The sequence below is a fragment of the Eptesicus fuscus genome, chromosome 15 (assembly GCF_027574615.1).
Source record: "Eptesicus fuscus isolate TK198812 chromosome 15, DD_ASM_mEF_20220401, whole genome shotgun sequence".
NCBI lineage: Eukaryota > Metazoa > Chordata > Mammalia > Chiroptera > Vespertilionidae > Eptesicus > Eptesicus fuscus.
The window spans coordinates 27,571,681-27,592,575 of record NC_072487.1 but is presented as its reverse complement, the minus strand read 5'-3'; the positions used below and the strand labels follow the sequence as shown (position 1 = coordinate 27,592,575).

Below are 20,895 nucleotides of genomic sequence, written 5' to 3'. Positions count from 1 at the left end.
ATGGCCCAAAGATTGATGTGCTCTTTTGGCCTGAATTTATTCTAATTATGGATTAAAATAGCAAAGCACTAAACAACAGAATCTGCTTGTGCACAAACCCTTCATCCCCCAAAGTATAAAAGGCAGAAATAGCGTGCCTTGTTTTACCCACTTTAGACACTGAACTTCTGAACTTTACATTTTAAGTAACATTAATAAAAAAATATTAAGATGTGTACATAAAAACATAACGGAGATTAAAAAGCTCTGAAAGAACTAATGATAAGTGAGCAGATATATTTCAGCCATGACCAAATGCCCTGGAAATGCCACATCCAAGAACTTTTTTATAATCTTCCCATCTCTTATACTCCCTGGAGCATGATACTCTTGGCTGAACCCATCTCCCTAACATGCTCTTTTTTTCTTTTTTCAAATATCTCTTTCACCCATCTCTTTTATATGATCACATCTTTGTCAGGACTTGCTTATCTCTTGATTCGTTTTATTAAAATAGACTCCTTATGTGTGGCCCTTCCAAACTCACCCTATTCATTTATCCAGCAGAGCTGCTCAATGAAAGTGCAGATGAAATCAGGCCATGATCCTGCTCAAGAATCTTCAATGACTCCCTACTTTTCATGACTTAGTCCAGAGACAGAAAGCTCTGTTGAAAAAATTAACTAAACCAACCACACAACACCTTGTATGTTATATCCCTGACTTACCTGACATGACCTCAACTCTCACTCCTCACAAACATGTCAGACTCATAGATTTTTCTGAAAACATTATAATTACACTAGAGGCCCAGTGCATGAATTCGTGTACCAGTGGGGTCCCTCGGCCTGGCCTGTGGAATTGGGCTGAAACTGGCTCTCCAACATCCCCCAAAGGGTCCCATATTGCAAGAGGGCACAGGCCAGGCTGAGGGACCCCACCTGTGCACGACTGGGGCCAGGGAGGGACGCGGGAGGTTGGCCAACAGGGGAGGGACCTCAGAAGGGCTCCAGGGTGTGCCTGGCCTATCTTGCTCAGTCCCAATGGGCCGGAGCGCAGCAGCAAGCTAACCTACTGGTCCGGATCAGAGAGTCTGCCCCATGGTGGTCAGTGCATGTCATAGTGAGTGGTTGAGCAGCCTTAGCATATCATTAGCATATTATGCTTTGATTGGTTGAACAGATGACCAGACACTTAGCATATTTGGCTTTTATTATATAGGATAATATTTTATTCCAAAATACAGCCCACACCCACCTGGAAAATAACCAAGTTTTGTTGCCTGTTAAAAATGCCTATTTTGTTTCCCTGTCCAAATCTGAATTACAATGTCAGAGGAAGGCCTGGGAATCTGTCAATACGTCTCCACCTGCTGATCTCTAGGTGTACTAAAATGTTTGTGTATTTGTTAAGACACTTTCATTATTCTGAAATAATTTCAAAGAAACACCTGCTCCTTGACAGCCTATTGTCCCTTGAAGCTCATGCCATGTGCCTTTGCCTGGGTGAGAGCTTTTCTGATCCCTACTGAAGTATGGATTCTACGGATTTTGAGCTCCATATCACTGTTGGACCTCTCTCATGGCTAGAAGCAAATCTGCCTTGACCTTAAGCTTGACCTTAAGGAAGCTTTAGCTTCTGGGCCCTTGCTTAGGACCCACATGTCACAGTGGAATAGTCAATTGCTTTGTATCATTGGTGATGTTATTTCACTCCTAAACACTTCACCGCCAATCATACTTCCCTTCAGGCAGAGTCCTTTAGAGGGGTTAGAGGCAATTTGGGGGAGCCAGTTGGGGTTGTTGAATTGGCATACATTTAGTTTGGATATAGGGGAATATATTAATGTGGTGCACAGTTCAATTATTGCTGGCCATCTGGTATAGGAAGGATTTCTAGGTCTACTTCTGCCACTCACTTTACCAACTCATCTAGCTCTTTCTATAAGGATCCAAGTGACAAGCTTGTCGATGCTTGTCAGAAATTCGGAGAGTATTATGTACGACCTGTCACTGTGAAAGAAAACTGGAATGCCCTGAAGTCTTATAGCTAAATCTCACAGAAATTATCACATTACCAAAAAAAGTCGTCAAGCTGAATAAAACTTTCTGAACTATCAATGAAAAGAAAAAATAAACTTTCACCAATGTTGTTATATGGACAACTGGACTATTTTTATATTCTCCATGTGATAAATGGTATTACAGAAGTGCCATGAAAGATTATAAATGAAAAAAAAGGAATTAATTTTATAGGCATGGCAGGGAGTTAATAAATTATTATATATTTTCCTAGATATTTATGGATTTGTAAGCTTTCCAAAATTTTATAACTTATGATTATTTTCTCATTCTAAATGGCTATTGTTGACAATAATAGTGTACTTAAAATTCTAAATTATTTTGAAAGAGCCCATCAAGTTGCATAAACTTACAGACCCCAAACTCAAGACCCACCCTTTATCTTTGACTGAAAAATGATCTGCATAATATCAAATTAGGTATTCTCATCTCATGTCTCCTCCAAAACAGTAACAGTAGAAGAAAGCTCACACGTCTTACTAAATTTTATATCCCCTGAAGAAATTAGCACGGAATTTTTTAAAAGGCACACTATAGTCTTTCATAAAACGCCTATTGTAGTGAACTGGTTTATTTCCATATCATATTAATTTACAGATTTTACATTTGATTATTTCCTGTAATAATATTTGACACCCTCTTATAATACTTTACAATAAACTCTCTGAGTCTTTCTAAATGTAACAGATTCATTTCTCCTTGGCCAAGTTCTTAGCAGCAAAATACTATCTTTTTATTAGTTATATATAGGAAATATATTTTTATCACTTCTCTAAATATCTGAGTCAAAAGAATAATGGAGAAAACATAAAAATTAAACTGATTTTTTTTTAACTTTATTTTGGACCCTGGCATGTTACCTAATGACCACGTAAGTAAACACCCATAAAAATATGTGTAGTAGTAGAGATTATAAGAATTAAATCTCTAATTTAAGAACTGACATTCTTCTTAGGCCTACTATTATGGAAGTGTATATACATCAAAAAATCTAATTTAGATTTTAAAAAAATCCTTACTATTAGTAGCAATAAATGTCGAATATATGAAAAATCCTCAGCATATGTGAGAACCAGTATGGGTCTCTTCAATAGCACTCACATTGTGTCCTATTAAATTGGTCTGACTTTTCCCAATAAGGTAATTTTTCTCAGAAACAACATACCAAGAGCCTCCATGAGTAGTTCCTCATAAGTGAATTAACATAATGAGCCAATGCAAGTATTTTTTTTAATGATTTCAGCATTTTTTTCTGAGTGGTTGAATTTCTCTCACATGTATTTTCCAAGTTCCATAAAATTATGTGAATTTGTCCCTGCAATTAGTTTTGCAATATTTTTAACATCTGGGTAAAAGTACACGTGAAGAAAAGAGGTGATGACAAGTCAGAAATTCACTTCTTTTGCATCTAGATGGAAACATATCCCTAGTTATAAAGGATGAGGTGGTCTCTACTGCTACTCCTGGAGGTGCTTTGGATGCCCAAGCCCTTCCATGCTACCATACTACTGATATCCAAAATGGCCAGCAGAAAAAAAATTACAACAGATCTCCACACAATTAAATAAAATGCTAATTATGCTCCAGTATCGTTTTATTGTCGATTTTTACAGTTTCTGCAATAATTACACATGAACTGATTATTTTCAATGTAGGCCTTTTGCTTCCTTCAGCCATAGAAAGCCTTGCATTTATTATGGCAATATGTCTCAAGTGGAAATTTATGGACGAGATCAATTCCTAGTTTATCCTTTGAAAAAACCAGGCAGTCATCAAATTATTTTGCATCCAAACACTAAGAGTTTTTCTTACCTACTGTACAACAGATTTGACGGACTGTGTCAGGAAGACAAGTCTCAGAAAGGAGACCTCTGATACCGTGACTTTGCTGACATAATGACAAAGTAAATTAAAACTGAAATACTAAGTGATTTTAGCAAAGGAGTGTATTCTACAAAATAAATATGTTGAGTGTACTCATCAGTCTTCTAGATTGCCTTTTCTTAATCAGTAATGCAAAGGGTACATTTCTTTTACCCATTTAAATCCAGTGAAAACCAGGCAGTTCATATAACAAGAGGAGAGCAATGCCTGCCCAGGTTTGGAGTCTCTCAGCTGCCTCTTGATAAATAAAGGCTCTTTAATCAATACAAACAGTATGTCTATCATTTCGCTGAGGTTAAGCCATGTGAAACCATGCGAGATTCCCACTGGCACACTCAACTGAGAATCCACTGTACCTTCGCAAGTGGCTTACAGACAGCAAGTTACAGCTTTAGTTTTTGCCTTCATGTAGAGTATTTCATCAAAACAAATCATCTGCATATTATTTTTACTGACACCACTCGTCCATAAATTTCCACTTGAGACATATTGCCATAATGAGAATTACCACTGACTTGCTTTTCTGAAGAAATAATTGACAACTTTAAAACAGCTAAGAAAATATATTTTTTCTACTAAAATAGCATCTCTTTAAACGAGATTCTCATGAGGAAAAAATATCATATTGCAGTATCTGTGGTTTTAAACCTAATTTGTCATGACAAGTAACAAGATAAATAAATAAATCACACTAGAAATGTGTTATAATGCTATCCAATAAAGTCCAAAGAACAAAATACCCAGTTTCAAGCCTCCATGCTTTTACTCAGGCCAGCCCCTCTACTCATATATTTTCTGTCCCTCTCTATTTGTTCTAACCTAAATTTTGCATGGGGTGTATTTTTAAGCTAAAATACACTGAAATAGGATAAAGTGAAAAGGAAGACGGGAGGGCAATTTCAATCAGAGCAAAGGCAATGAACAAAGTACATGATGTTTAAGGAGAAGGGCAAGGTCAATCTGAATGGCTGGAGCATGAGATGCAAATACACATCAGGAGGAATGATGGAAGATGGGCTAAGAAGAAAGGCTGGGAGTTGTGCTCTCATTCTTCACCTGCCCATAAAAGTCTGCAAGGGATGTAATTAGGTAGTACATGATCCAGTCATTCCCAAGTAATGGCTGTTTCACCTGGAAAATAGACACTTCAAGTAATCGATCAAATATTCTTTCTCAATTCTTTACATATAAGTTACCAAGCAAGTTAGTCACTGGTCAGTTCTGTTTCAAGGGCTATTGTGAGGATAAAATCTCTCAAAAGGGAGGAGACAGAAGGTCAAGAGATGAAGTGAATTGCATCACCCTTTGAAACATCTATCTGAACTGGGAGGGTAAGGACAGTTAGGGCTCTCTGGAATCATCCCATATTTGGTAGCCATGGCCCTTGGAGATTCTACAGAGATTTTAAAAATAAATTTCTTCCAGGGAGTGCTGAGTCATTTTTGCTGTAAGAATCTTGGGAGCCAGAGCAGTTTTGCTCAGTGGATAGTGCTGAGTCATTTTTGCTGTAAGAATCTTGGGAGCCAGAGCAGTTTTGCTCAGTGGATAGAACATCAGCCTGCAGTCTGAAGGGTCCGGGTTCAATTCCGGTCAAGGGCACATGCCTGGGTTGCAGGCTTGATCCCCAGTAGGGGGTGTGCAGAAGGCAGCTGATCAGTGATTCCCTCTCCTCAATGATGGTTTCTATCTTTCTCCCTCTCCCTCTCCCTTCCTCTCTGAAATATATATATATATATGTGTGTGTGTATGTGTGTATGTATGTATGTATGTATATATATATATATGTATACATATATATACATATGTATATATGTATATATATATGTATATATGTATATATATGTATATATATATATACATACATACATACATACACACACACACACACACACACACACACACACATAAAAGAACCTTGGGAGATTGTATTGGCCATATGGTGGCTACCATGCCAGAGTAGTCATGAAATGTTCCAACTCAAACTGACTTAAGAAAGGAAAACTTCCACATATATTTTATGAGCCAAAATATTACAATATCACATCAAGACTATTTCTAGTTGACAATCACCGATGTAAAAGCAACAGTTGAGAGGGAAAGTTTCTAATCCTCCCCAATCAAGGAAATGTGTCCCACAATTTCTATCACTTCTAACTTATATAAACAGTGCTCTGAAGAAGCAAGTTACCTAAATTTTAAACATTCACAATTCCTCTTTGTGGGACCAAAAGAATACAGAGAGTAATTGCTTGGGTGAAGCCGTGAAGGAAGGGAAATCCATACAGCAAACACAGGGCTGTTCACCAGTCATTTCATGAAAAGGGATTCGTGTAACAACAAAGGAGGACTTCAGGTTTGATGATTTTCTACCTGTCATTACATCACATTTAATATCCATCTTCTCTATGATTACTACAACTATTTCTGTTAAAGTACCATATTTGATTTTAAGGAAGCGTATTTCAATGGCAGGGTAAAGGAAGCATTTACCAGAGGAGAATGAATGTACTAGTTAGTATAAAGAGACCACTTGAAGGACAACATAATACCACACCTACTATAAGAACAAAAATGTTTGCCCTGACCAGGGTGGTTCAGTTGGCTGGGCTTCCTTCCCTGCACCAGAAGGTTATAGGTTCCATTCCTAGTCAGGGAACATGCCCGGGTTATGGGCATGATCCCTGGTAGGGGGCATGTGGGAGGCAGTTGATCTATATTTTGCTCTCACATCAATGTTTCTCTCTCTCTACAAAAAAAATCAATAAAAATATTTAAAGAATAAAAATGTTCAAAATAATATTATCTAAACTGGTACAGGCACCTTAGGGACATTAGGTATTCAAATGTCTGATATGGTCATCATTTACTAATGAATCATGGATATGTTTTTCAGAAATTACGGTCTGAAAAAGCAAACATACCCATAATGCTCAGTTTCTCCCAATAATATTTTATTGAAATCTTCTAAAATGTAACATTCACGTGTTCTTTTATTAGACAGGGACTAGCAAATGAACTTAACATATCTTTACAGTTTAAGGTCATCATTTTGAACTTTCACTGTCTACACTAATACAGGACTATGTCTACAATTCAGTTTTCTGTCATATAATTAATGACAGCTGTTCACTTCTCTTGCATTTGTATAGACACATATCTCCTCTTTCCCAACTTCAAATCTGTGGTGTGTAAATTATACTAGACACTGGATTTAAAACTAAGTTATAGAACAATTAACCTGAATCACCAACTGAAGGCTGGCTAAAGTATTATAACAAAGGATTTACAAAAGAAGCCACATAGAGACTGGTAAGAAGGGCAGAGATGCAGAAATGGCTGGCCCCTGTATCCAGGTAAGGCCACTGAGATACCAGAGGGCTATCTCAGCTGCAAAAACCCTCCCTGCAGTGTTGGGTCTCAATCCCACTCCAGTATCCCCAACCCACAGCACCAGAGCTGGGGAGAGGTACCCACAAAGTATCTAGCAATGAAAGCGGGGAATCAGTCTGCCTGGGAGAGAAAGGAGTCTCCTAGAGACTCAGATGCCATCTTCCCAGGGTCAAGCATCCTTGCAGCACCAGGCAGAGAAACTTATTACCCAGTCCTCCAACTACCAGCAACACCCCCCTGAGGAGCTGGAGTCCTGCTGAAAGGTCTGCGGGCTGCACCCACCAGGGACCTTCAGGATGTTCCTTTTCTGGAGAAGCTCTTGGCAGAGACTCAGGCAGTAACTGAGTTGTGTAGCTTTGGAACGAAGGGTCATTCTCCCCAACCTCTTGCATACAGCTGTTGAATCACTTAGCCTTCCACTCCCAGTGGCTCTGCTCTGCTGAGCTCCGTCCTGCGGGTGGATCACAGTGCCGTGCAGAGCGGAAATCTTCAGAGCACAACTCCCTGGGAGGCTCTCGTCTGGGACTGACACAGGCACCGGGCTGTGCACCTGGTAAGGGGAAGGGGCCATTCTTGCCTCCCCTGTGCCACTTCCTCGGTGAGAGACTCCTATGACCCGTCCTTCCAAACCAGTGGCCCTGTCCTGCTGAGCTCAGTCCCACAGAGGGATCAGAGTACTAAGCACAGCTGGGATCTTCAGAGCCCATCTTCCCGGGAGGACCTTGTCCAGGACTCAGACAGGTGCTGGGTTGTGGGGTTGAGAGGAGGGAGGGAAGACACATTCTTGCCCCTCTCCCTGCAGACTCAGCCAACAATACCCCTCCGCCCCAAAGAAAGACTCTTTGGATCTGTCCTCCAGAGCTTGCTCCTGCAGAGGGGCCTGCTGGCTTCACCAGCCTGAACCTGTGGTGCATTCCTTCTGGGGGAGCCAGGGTCAAAGACTCAGGCAGAGACTGAGTGGGACAGCTCTGGCGTAGGGGCCACTTCCCCCCACTGAGTACCTGACCTACTGCCCCTAAGGCAGGAGAACCACTAGTCCGTCTTGCCTATCCCATCACCCTACCCTACAGACCTTGTGACATGTAAAGGGTCTGTGGGCTGTGGCCAGCCTGGACTCACTCTATAGTCAACCTATGGAAGGCTCTCAAGGAAGACCAGGCCACCTCAGAGGGTGGCGGTGCAGTCCACAGGAGGAGGCGGTGCTCCGTGTGCCTGGGAACTTTTACAGATCTGCCCCAGGCTCAGAGCTGGAGGAAGCTAACCCTTGTACACAGCTTGATCCCTCCCATGCACACCCAGGCCCAGAAGAGGCAGCCACAAGCAGCAACTTGTGTGGTATCTCCGGACAGATAGCACACTGGAATCCCACCCAGGGGACCCTGAACCAAAACCACCAGAGGTGGACTTCAGAACACATTGGTGCTCAACCCAACTAACCACACCAGCGACACACCCAAAGGGAAATCCCAGCAGGCACCAGGCCCTGCTGGAAACAGCTCCACCTCCGGGGACAGCCCTGCACAGTGGCTCACACCCTGTGACCAAGCTGTATCCTAACAGTCAGGCAGCCTGAGGGTTAACCCCACCCAAAAAGTGCCAATACCACTCATGACAGAACTACAAGAGGAGGGCACATATAACCCACAAAGAGACATCTGGAAGCATCTAGCTCAGGTGATCTGGAAGATTGACCACTGAGCACCACAAATTACCTACGATATAAAACCACTATAACAAGTGTGGGAATCATAGCATATCTACCAAATACCAGTACACAGTGACAAACACAAGGAAAAAAAAAGATAAAATGGGGAGACAAATAAACATGCCCCATACGAAAGGACAAGAGAAATACCCAGAAAAAGAATTAAATGAAATGGAAGAATCGAAGCGACCAGATACAGAGTTCAAAACAATGGTTATTAGAGGAAGAATGGGTGATGCTCAATGACATTAGAGGAAGAATGGGTGATCTCAGTGAGAACTTAAAGAGATAGCAAGCATAAAACATAGAAACCATAAAATTAAAAAGAACTAGTCAGAAATGAAGAACACAATATCTTAAATGAAAATACATACACTAGAAGGAATCAAAAGCAGGTTAGAAAGAGCAGAGGATCGAATCGGCGATTTATAGGACAAGATAAAAAACAACAACAACCCAACAGCGCAACAAAAATAAAAAAGAATTTTAAAATATGAGGGAAGTCTAAGGTACCTCTGGGACAAAATCAAATGTAACAAAATTCACATCATAAGGAAACCAGAAAGAGAAGAGAGAGAACAAGGGATAAAAAACCTGTTTAATATAATAATGGCTGAAAACTTCCCTAACCTGGTAAAGTAAAAAGATACACAAATCCAGGAAGCGAGTCCTAAACAAGATGAACCCAAAGAGGTCCACACCAAGACACATCAGAATTAAAATGCCAAAAGTTAAAAATCTTAAAAGCAGCAAGAGAAAGACAGTTTGTTATCTACAAGGGAGCTCCCATAAGGCTGTCGGCTGATTTCTCAACAGAAACACTTTGGGCCACAAGGGATTGGCATGAAATATTCAAAGTGACGAAAAGCAAGGCCCTACAACCAAGACTACTCTGTGCAGCAAGGTTATCATATAAAATTGAAGGCTAAATAAAGAACTCCCCAGACAAATAAAGAAGCTAAAGGAGTTCATTATCACCAAACCAGCATTGCAAGAAATGTTAAAGTGTCTCCTTTAAGAAGAAGAAAGAAAAAAAAAAAAGAAAAGACAACCCACTGAATGAAAGAACTTATTTGCCAATGATACATCTTATAAGGGATTAATTTCCAAAATTTATAAGGAACTCAAAAAACTAAACACCAAAACAACAAACAATCTAATTAAAAACGCAAAACCCTGAACAGACACTTTTCCAAAGAATATATACCATATGGCAATTGACACATTTAAAGATACTCAAGTCACCATCAGAGAAATGCACATGAAAACCACAATGAGATATCACCTCATACCTGTCAGAATGGCTATCATCAATAAATCCACAAATGACAAGTGTTGGCAAGGATGTGAAGAAAAGAAAACCCTCATGCACTCTTTGTGGGAATGCAGACTGGTGCAGCCACTGTGTAAAACAGTATGGCGTTTCCTAAAAATAAAAATAAAAAATGGAACTGCCTTATGACACAGCGATTCCACTTCTGGGAATTTATCTGAAGAAACTGAATCACTAATTTGAAAGAATATATGCACCCCTATGTTCATTGCAGCTTTATTTACAATAGCTGAGATTTTGAAGACGCTCAAGTGTTCATCAGTAGATGAATGGATAAAAAAGCTGTGGTGTATTTATAGAATAGAGTAATACTTGGCCATAAAAAAAGAAGGAAATCTTACCTACCTGAAGAGTACAATGCTAAGGGAAAATAAGCCAAATTATTGAAAAACAAGTACCATATGATTTCACTTATATGTGGAATCTAATGAACAAAATAAACTAACAAACAAAACAGAAACAGACACACAGATGCTGAGAACAGACTGATGATTGCCAGAGGGGAGGGAACTTGGGGGAGTGAGTGAAAAAGGTAAAGGGATTAAGATAAGAAAGAAAGAAAGAAAGAAAGAAAGAAAGAAAGAAAGAAAGAAAGAAAGAAAGAAAGAAAGAAAGAAAGAAAGAAAGAAAGAGAGAGAGAGAGAGAAAGAGGGAGGGAGGGAGGGAGGGAGGGAGGAAGGAAGGAAGGAAGGAAGGAAGGAAGGAAGGAAGGCAGGAAGGAAGGAAGGAAGGAATGAATGAAAGAATGAATGAATGAATGAACACAGACAACAGTATGGTGATTACTAGAGGGAAAGCAGGCTGGGAGGAAGTGGAAGAGGACAAAGAGGGGACAAATGATGGTGGAAAGAGACTGGGTTTTGGGTGATGAGTGAACTCATTACATAGGATGCAGATGATGTGTTACAGAGTTGTACACTTGAAACCTGTAAGGTTTTGCTAACTAATCTACTTTAATAAGTTTAATAAAAATAAATAAGTTCATAAAGCTGGACAGAGTGGGGAACCACATAAATGAAGAAAAGGATGCTAAAGAAGAATCAATATCTTAAACTCAACCAAAGGGCGTTATTTTTACTGTTCCCATATCTAAAGGCTATACAGGGTTTGCATGGTTTGTTTTACTTTTCTGCTTTTGATAATCTGTGACTCAGTTCATAGCAATGTTATTGAGGGTTAAGCCCACTGGTGATAAATGGCTGGATGAGATGCATTAAAAAAGATAACATCCATCTAAATTAGTTGGAGTCCATAAAAAGCTGTTTCCCACATTCCTGTCTCCTGTTACAGATCTGCTTTCTTGGTTGCTGATCCCTGGCTCCCCTTTTCAGCTCCGTCCCTGGCATTCTCCGCCAGTGGCTCCCAGGCTCTCAGTGAACTTCTGATTTTGACCTGGCTAACGGCCATAATTCCACCTCTGAGACCACCAACTGAACTGGACTGGTTCCGTCTTCAGCCATGACCTCACACACCCTGTATTTGGTCCTGCTAAGCAGCCCTATAGCATGTCGGGAACACCCGTTTAAAAAAAGCAAAACTAAAAAGTGGGTCGGATTTAATATGCAAGTACTCTTGGCTTCCAACTTATCCCTTTACTTTGTTAAATCTAGTTCTTTGCATCATCTTAGAAGATCTTCCCCAGCTCTCACAACTGTCCTGGGCAGTAGCTACACTGAGCAATATAACTCTGAAAACTAACCTTTGTGTAGCATCTTGGCATTCACAGATTCCCACGAAATTTATCACTTAACCGCTACACACACACACACACACACACACATGCACACAATGGTTATGAGGGATGCTACATTATTTCCTTTATACACATTACATACAGGTTTACCGTTATCAAGTCACACCCTTTTGTAGCTGTACAGTAGAGTCTCAAGTTCGGATTCTGTCTACAAACTCCCTGTTCTCTATAGTAAACCAGGCCCCTACAAGCTGAGGAAACAAAAATGCTCTGGACCTAGAGACTTACCTAGCTAATTTGCATTCCTAGACCCATTTCCAGTGTGTGTGTGTGTGTGTGTGTGTGTGTGTGTGTGTGTGTGTGTGTGTGTGTGTGTGTAGGGGGAGGCTGCCATACACACCACTAAGCAATTCTCGGAACACCATCAGGGCTTCAGAGAATTCAACTCAGTTCTGACACTCTCTCTCCTGAGACAACGTCAGATTCCACATTGTCACCTGTGCTTCTGACCAACTGGCTATAAATCAGAGGTTCCCATGACTCCTTCCTTGGGTTTAATTAATTTGCCAGAGTAGCTCATACAACTCAGGAAACCCATTTACTTACCAGAATATCCGTTTATTATAAAGGCATGTAACGCAGGCACAGCCAGACTAAAGATGCAGGGAAAGGTGTGCGGAAAGGGCCTGGCGTCTCCATGCCTCTCCAGGTGCACCACCTCCAGGCACCTCCAGTGTTCACCAACTCTGGAGCCTTCGGAACCCTGCCTCTGGGTTTCTATGGAGCCTACATTTTTTACTAATTTCACCAACCATGAGCTCCTCTTCCTTCCAAGGGAATCAGGGTAGAAACTGAAAGTTCCAAGCTCTAATCACAAGGTTGGTTCCCTTGGCAACCTGCCCCCATTCTAAGGTGGGGCCCAAAGGTCACCTTATTAGCATAACAAAAACACCTTTGTTCTCATCACTTAGGAAACTGTGAGACAGAAACAGGGATGAATATCACATATATATTTCTTGTTATTTATCACAATATCACACTAGCCATAAAACCAGTGTGGATACTAAAGAGAATCAAACTTCAATATAATCTTTAAAGACAATTCTCAAGAACTCTGTTTTCATTATGATCAGTCGCAGTTCAGTCCAGGAATTGAATTCACTGCTGTAAATTACATTGACAGGAACTCAAACATTCCAAATCAGTCTCATTCTTATTTTAAAGTTATAACAAAAGGTCTTATTTTTAAAGTAGGCATTTTCACACCTAGGATAAAGACTGTATTATTCCTAACATATTGAGTTATTGGAACATAACTTTGTGTTGTTAAAGGAAATTTTACAGTTTAGGAACCAGAGAAGTGTTAGAATATAAACTGTTTACAAAGAAATAAAAGGTTCACTTGAAAGATAAACAAAAGTAAGAGGAAATGTCCAGTTACTTATCAAATAAAAAAATAAGAGTGGTAGTAATTTTTATACCACTTATTCTTTGTCTCTAACTTTTAAATATTTTGTGTATGATATAACAAAAATGAGAAAAAGGCAGAGATAAAAAAAATGGCAATACGAGCAGTAATTATACCCTATTATTACTCTGCCATATGTTGAGAAAAGCAGGAGAGAAACACTGATTCATACTCTCACAGTTATTTCAATGTTTATGTTTTGTTTCTCCAACCACAAGCACTTATTGAGTATTTATGAACCATGCAGTTATAGTAAAGTAGCAACGAACAATTCCCTCCAGTTAATGCAAAAACTTCACAGCATTTTGTTTGTTAAACGAAATATGTGACAAATAATCATGAGTATTACAATACGGTCTATTTCAAAATCTCAAGTAGAACAATAACTCATGAGGATTATATGTTTTGCCTCAGATGCGGTCCAGGTCAGGAGAGGAGCTTTAATTGTGTAAATGCACAACAGCATCAATCGAAATCAGCCCTTCTGTTTGTTATTTGGTGTGGGGACGAGGGGACGCTACTGTGGTAAAAGTAGAATGCAAGATTCAGACTCCGAAAATGAGGAGACCAGAGAACCCTGGGGAGGAACACAGGTCTTGGGATCAGGAGACGTGGAACTGAACTGCAACAGTGACCAACTGGAGCTGAGTCAGGAAAGAAAAACTGAGAGAAAGTCACGGGCGTCAGGCCGCGGGGTGGCTCCAGGTGATTCTAGGGCAGTGGTCCTCAACCTTTCTAATGCCGCGACCCTTTAATACAGTTCCTCATGTTGTGGTGACCTCCAACCATAAAATTATTTTCGTTGCTACTTCATAACTGTAATTTTGCTACTGTTAATGAATCGTAATGTAAATATCTGTGTTTTCCGATGGTCTTAGGCGACCCTGCTAGCGGTTCTCAACCTGTGGGTCGCAACTTTGAAGACATAATTTTCATTACCACTTCTATATGAGAGGATCTTATATTTTATTCTAATCAATATCATCTGGAGATAGAACACTGTATAAAACCAGTCAGCTTCTTAACCACTCTAAACTTTCTCTAGAAACTTGGACAGGTTATCAAATAAATATAACCATTATCAAATAAATCCATTTGAGATCTCATACACATCTGAAGCATGTCGTAATTATCCTAAAAATGTGACCCCCACATGATATTCCTTCCCATGTCTAGTTACCACAGTGCACACCTATGGACTCTTCTGAGCCATATTATCAATGTTTATCACAGTTCAAGACATTCTCTGTGAATGAGGCTATCTTCTTATAGAGAATACTTGAGACCTGGTACATGAAATTCGTATGCGGGTAGGTTCCCTGGGCCTGGCCTGCGATCAGGGCTGATCGGGGCCTCCCAGCTGCTGGCCGGGGCCTTCTTTCCCACTGCCAGCCAGGGCCTTCCTGCATTCTGCACTGCCCCCTGGTGGTCAGCGCACATCATAGCGAGCAATCGGTCTTCCGGTAGAACTCCCAAAGGGACAATTTGCATATTAGGCTTTTATATAGATAGATAGATGGTTGCATCAGTGCTGCCCACCTTTTCCTCATTGAAGACAAGTAACTGTGTTAAGCACTATGGGAACAAGCACGAGGCAGGTACTGTCCCTGACCTCAAAGAGCTCACCCAGCAGCAGGGGCAAATACGCCTCTATGTAGTACTTGCGCCTCCTATGTGCAGGATCAGCCGAGCAGCATGAAAGCCATCCCTGCCAATCAGTGTGTACATTCCTGGTGGGCAAAATTCCCTGGGTCTTATACTTCAGGATGGCTCTGGTGTTAACAGCATATAATCCTCCTAAATGCATGTTTACTGAAACATAATCATGACTTGCATTGTGTGTATCCCACAACACATTATTCTGGTAGGCAGTCAGAGGCTGCTTTGAAATACTTCCCCACTCACATTAATACTATATAAATATAAATATTTATATTTCTCACAGGTTTTCACTAAGTTTTAAATTAAATCTCTTGTGACCCGTGGTTATATCACAAAAAGGTGCATTTCAGGCTTAACGAATGGAAAATTAACTGCAAAACTTCTAACAATAATGGAACTTTGAAGACATAATTCAAAAGGCACAGTCTGGGCAATTTTCGCCAATTGTACGCAATTGAATTGAATGATTAGGTTGAATACAAAATACTTCATGCTTTCTTAGCAGAACAGTAAAATCTATCAAAATGCACCTAAATTTTGTCAGACGATAGCACTGAAAGTGAAGCAGAAAAATAAAAAGTGTTTGCTTATCCTCAAAAGCAAATCGAGTTTAGATTTTTCTTTCTTTCTTTTTTTCAAGGTCCAGTTATTCTCCAAGTAGTTTTAAATTGTAGATAGATTTTGTTTGTTTGAAATGTGTGCCATTGCTCTCAAGAACTGAAATAAATGTTAAGCTTGCTATTCTGCCCCACCAAAATGCGGGGGGCTTTGATCCTCTCCCCGTAAACTACTTTCCGCTTCCCTTCCTCTCCATGGAACTGGGTTGCATGATGGCCAAATGGAACTGTATCATCTGGAGTTGGCTTTCAATAAAATTACTTCAAAAGAGAAATAAAAGGCAGCTTCTGTTTCTCAGAAGTGTATCCTTTGAGAGCTCCTGAGAGGAGCAGAGCTTACCTGAGTTAGGAAGAAAAGCTGAACTGTTAAGTCGCTTACCCTAATTAAAGATCAATAGCGCGATTATTAGACATTTGTTCTACCCGTCCAATTTAGGGTTGTCATGTTGCCTTCCAGGAACGCTGTGCTTACTTCTAAATCTGTTTGCACACTTTTCCTATTGTCTATTTTTGTATTCTTCCCCCCTCCCTGGATGTCTCCTCACAGAAAAGTGTCTGCTACATTACACATTGTTACAAGAGCGGCAGCCCCTATGCAAAAGGGAGCAGCTTAAATGGAAGCAGTAGTGCTCTCCTCTTAAGATTTCCACATCCACAGAAATACTGTATGGTAATGGTGTCACTGCTGCTCTGCAGACTTGTTATTGTGTTTGTGGAAGTTAATTATCTGATAAGATACACTGTGGTTATTACTGTCAGGAAAAAAAATGGACGGGTATGTTTGTTAATTCAAAGTGTTCCATTAAAATGAGGTACGTTAACTAGAGAACGGAATAATTATTTACCCCTAATTATTACTGCATAATCATTTGGACATTTTATAGCTGTACTTATTTTTTCCTGAGTGAATTACACTTTATATTTAAAACCATTTGCATTTACAGTGTTTTATTGTAATAGAATATGCTGTTTTGCCTATATTTTTTTATACTGAAGGCCTGAGTTGAAAATCCAATGTTTAAGTTGAAGTGTTTTTCTCCCCATTGTATAAAAGTGTCAACATTTGAGCAAATCATTAAACATACCAGAACCTACAACTCAAAGGCTGATTATGATTCCCATCAAATATTTTAAGTGTTAAGCCAACATTCCATGCAGAATGAAATGAAAGGCTTTGTTCAGAAGGAAGAGCAAGGGATTTCCTTACTACACTTTCCATTTCTGTTGTTTGATAGGGATAAACCATACAAACCTTATGAGAGAGGGAGGACAAAGAAAATTTTTAAATGAAAGCCATCATCTTAAAGGGGTAAGTGTGGCTTCCTACCACAAAGCCCTACAGTTGTCGCTGTCACACAGAATTCTAGCAATAAAAGTGAAGCCAAATGTTCCCCCTACACAGAAACAACCTCGTGCAAAAATACCTATACACTGTTTTCTAGCCCTCGCCGGTTGCTCAGCGGTTAGAGCATCAGCCCACAGAGTGAAGGGTCACGGGTTTGATTCCGGACAGGGGCATGCACCTCAGTTGCAAGCTGGATCCCCAGCCCAGCCTGGGGCAGGTGGGAGAAGCAACCAATCAATGCCTCTCTCTGTGTCTCTCCCTTTCCCTTCCACTCTCTCTGAAAATCAATGGAGAAAATACCCTTGGGTGAGGATTAACCAAAAAATAAAAATAAAATAAAATCGTAAGGCAGGTGGAAGAGAAAATACATGCATCCCTTCAGCCAGCAGATCTTCAAATTTCTGGGTGACAAATGTATGTAAAAAAGGACAAAAACTGTACAACCCATCAAACAATATCTACCGTTTCTAAATCTCAGTGGTGTCTGGGATACCGAATAGTATGTGCATTCTTCTCTAAAGACATCGATCAGGACATGTGGTCCTCCCGGGCCTGGGTCCTGTGCCCTCTGCATTCATCAAAGCAAGTCACTCTGGCTATCTACGTCCCCCACCTTCTCAAACGGCTATGCTCCAAAGAATTCTGATTTTCGTTGTCCACTCAAACCACAAACTTGTGCCTGTGTACACACATGGTCTATAACAATGTTCACCATTATATGCAACAGTAAAGGGGATTAGGAAGACTGGTCTTATAGAAAACCAGTCTGATTGTTTTCTATATTTTTAAGTCCAATCCCTTTATATATATCACATCATCATGTCTCTTCAATGTAGTCTCAAGACACAAATAAAGGAAAAATGTAGACCACTAATCACAAAATAACATAAATCTCAGGGTCAGGTTGATTAATTTTTCATAAGTGACGAGATGCCCACTGGCTCCTGTGTTGCTAACGCAAAAATAGAATGCAGCACCTTGGAAAGAAATGTGTACTCTAACTGACCCCTTTACCACTGGCTCACTCAGAGTAATCACTGCCAAGGAAGAACTAAGTCTAAATAAAGCCAAGTGTTAGTTCATTCTTTGTAGAGCAATTTATTCTTTAAGATCACACACCTAGTCTTCTCACCTAAAAATATGTCAAATTATTAGAGTATCCAATTTGCAAATTAGGCCAAAATAGACAAATTTCAATCTGATTACATGCAGATAAATCCATGGAGACTTATATGTTCACCATGTACTTCCAGGTTTAGGAAACTGCAAGAGTAAGCCAAATTATTTTGTACAGCTTTCCAAAATATACCATTTCATATAGACTAAAATAATTTCTGGTGTTCACTCTTAACTAAAATACTAGAGACTACATCAAAACATAGACTCTAGACTTTACATGTTTAAAAAGTTAGTTATATAAACAGATAGTAACATTGTTACAAACAATTATACAATCATGCAAATAAAATATAGTAAGGCAAAATGTTTAATCGGTGTGCCCATATCGTGTTATGTAATTCGTTATCAACTACCTTTGAATTAAAACCCACAACTTTACAACATTAAAATTCCAAGTGGGGGTTTTCTAGTCTCAGAATTATGTCTAAAATCGGAAACTGAGAACAAAAATTAAAAGGTACCCCAGGCATTAGAGATAGCTCGCCATGAGCAAGCCAGCAACCTGTGGAAACAAACCTGCACCTGGACTGAAAGACACCACAGCAGGTCTTACTGCCAGCATCCGTCTGGTCCTCCCCAACCCTCCACAGCTGCCACAAAAAGAGGCTCTGAGAGGAGCCGTGACTCATTAGCTTTGAGGGGAGGCCGGTATTGACAGTAAGAGCCCATTCTCTCTGCTCTCTATGGAAAAGGGGAAGGACTGGTAAGATTTCAAAATAGCACTCAAAAGAGTAGGAGTGCCTGCAGGCAGGGAGACTGGACTCATTCCTAAGCTGGATGCTCAGAGCCCCACTCTGGTGCGGTCACTCTGGTGGGGTGAACTTCAGGGGCAGCTTCCAGGAAGCCCAGAAATATGGTACCTGGTCCATTCAGTCCCCCCTCTACTGCCACAAGTCTCCCAGCATGCATCTCCTGAAGGCTGGGTGGACCTGAGCATGGGACAGGTGCTCACGTCTGCTTTAGAGATTTCTGAGGGTGTCGAAGAAACGAAACCCCTAGTATTTTCTGTTCCCCCACATGAAGAGAGATGAGGTTGGGCTGCCCAGGCATCCAGGACACATAGTGGGAAACGCAACTCAGGGAGCACATACAGCTGGAAGATTCCTTCAGGATCTGGTAAGTTAGAAGCCTGTGGCTAAAGCAACAGGTTTGTTTAAGAAACAAACACATGAGAAACGGGGAAAAGTAAGTGTGGGTCATCCAGGTTAAAGAAATCCCAAAGGCTATGAACAAGGGATGCTCGTGGTTTAGAGCCAGGGTGGGGAAGGTGAGGGAAGGCAGTCGCACACCAAACAAAGGCTCTGCATGTCCGGTTTGTGCCAAATAAGTTCACTAAAGATTGGGTTTTCTGATCTTTCTCAGTTTATCAAACAAGATCTGTCAATAATTATCCAAAATCTCTCATCTAGCCAGCAAAGATATCCCCATGATATTCCTCTCTCACCCACTGATGTGGGCAGGAAGAGAAGGAATAATAAAGAAGAAGGACAGGTGCCGTGCCATGATGGCGGGGAGACAGCAGGTCACCTGTCAAGGCTCTGCAGCTCTGAAATGACCGGTGAGATCACGGGTCCATGTGAAATGCACAGCTGCCGGGGGACATCACAGAAGGATCCTGGGAGGACCATGCTTTCAGCAGTTAGAGGGCCACTGGGGAAACTGAGCGCAACTCCGCTGACCTCCTCAGGAGGAGGAAAGGTTGGGGAAGTGGGTAGTGAGCAACTGAGGCAAAAATTTCTTGTAAATGTGAGGACAAACACTGTGTGTGTGTGTGTGTGTGTGTGTGTGTGTGTGTGTGTGTGTGTGTACACATGCCCACAGGGGTAAGGGTGTCTTCTTATTTATTTATTTTTTAATATTGTGGCGATGTGGACATTCTTACTCCAACTCCATCCATGCAGGAGTGTTTGGAAAGTATCAAATTTTTAAAAACCAGAAAACAAAATAAGGACAAAATGGGAAATAGTCTAAATGAATAATCCTAAATCTGAGCTACCTAATGTTGTAGAAAAAAGGATATAGTATGTCTAATTTAATTATTAAGATATGCAGGCTAATGTCACTGAAATGATAGCTTCACTAACTGAACTTAAAATGCTACTAAAGCAAAGAGAAAGTGGAAGGCAGATAAACCAGCAAGCCTTGAAAAGGTATTTCTGAGAAGCTGAAGGTTAATAGTGGTAGCGAACACACATCATTTAAATTAAAAGCAGCAAAGGGAACAACCATTTGCCCAAGATACAGAACATGTGCACATCAAAACAGCTTAGAAAATGGACCCAGAAAAATTATAGCAATATAGTCTCAAGTCTAATTTTATAAAAATACCTAGCCAAATATTTTGTATATAGGAGCTTGAAAATTGCCAATATTGAATATGGAAATGTGCTCAGCTGAAGTCATCTAAAATACTGCATTTAATTTAAAGGGTCACAAATCTAAAGAACAATCTCCAAAAATTATTTTCTATCCACCTATTGCTTGAAATGACTGCTTCATTCAAAACCTGGCAGGTTACAACTTTTATAAGATACTCTACACATCATTTGTGAGGTTCGG

General features: G+C 40.3%; 1 protein-coding gene across 1 annotated transcript in view; it reads right to left on the bottom strand.

Annotated features, from left to right (window-relative positions):
* Positions 1-19,964, bottom strand: part of PTPRD (protein tyrosine phosphatase receptor type D) — a 335,371-nt gene extending 315,407 nt beyond the window's left edge. The window contains exons 1-2 of the mRNA XM_054727642.1: positions 19,864-19,964; positions 12,672-12,892 (exon numbers count right to left, since the gene is read on the bottom strand). Of these exons, the coding sequence (XP_054583617.1) occupies positions 12,672-12,892; positions 19,864-19,964 (322 nt within the window). The remainder of the gene's footprint in view (positions 1-12,671; positions 12,893-19,863) is intronic.
* Positions 19,965-20,895: the final 931 nt, after the last annotated feature.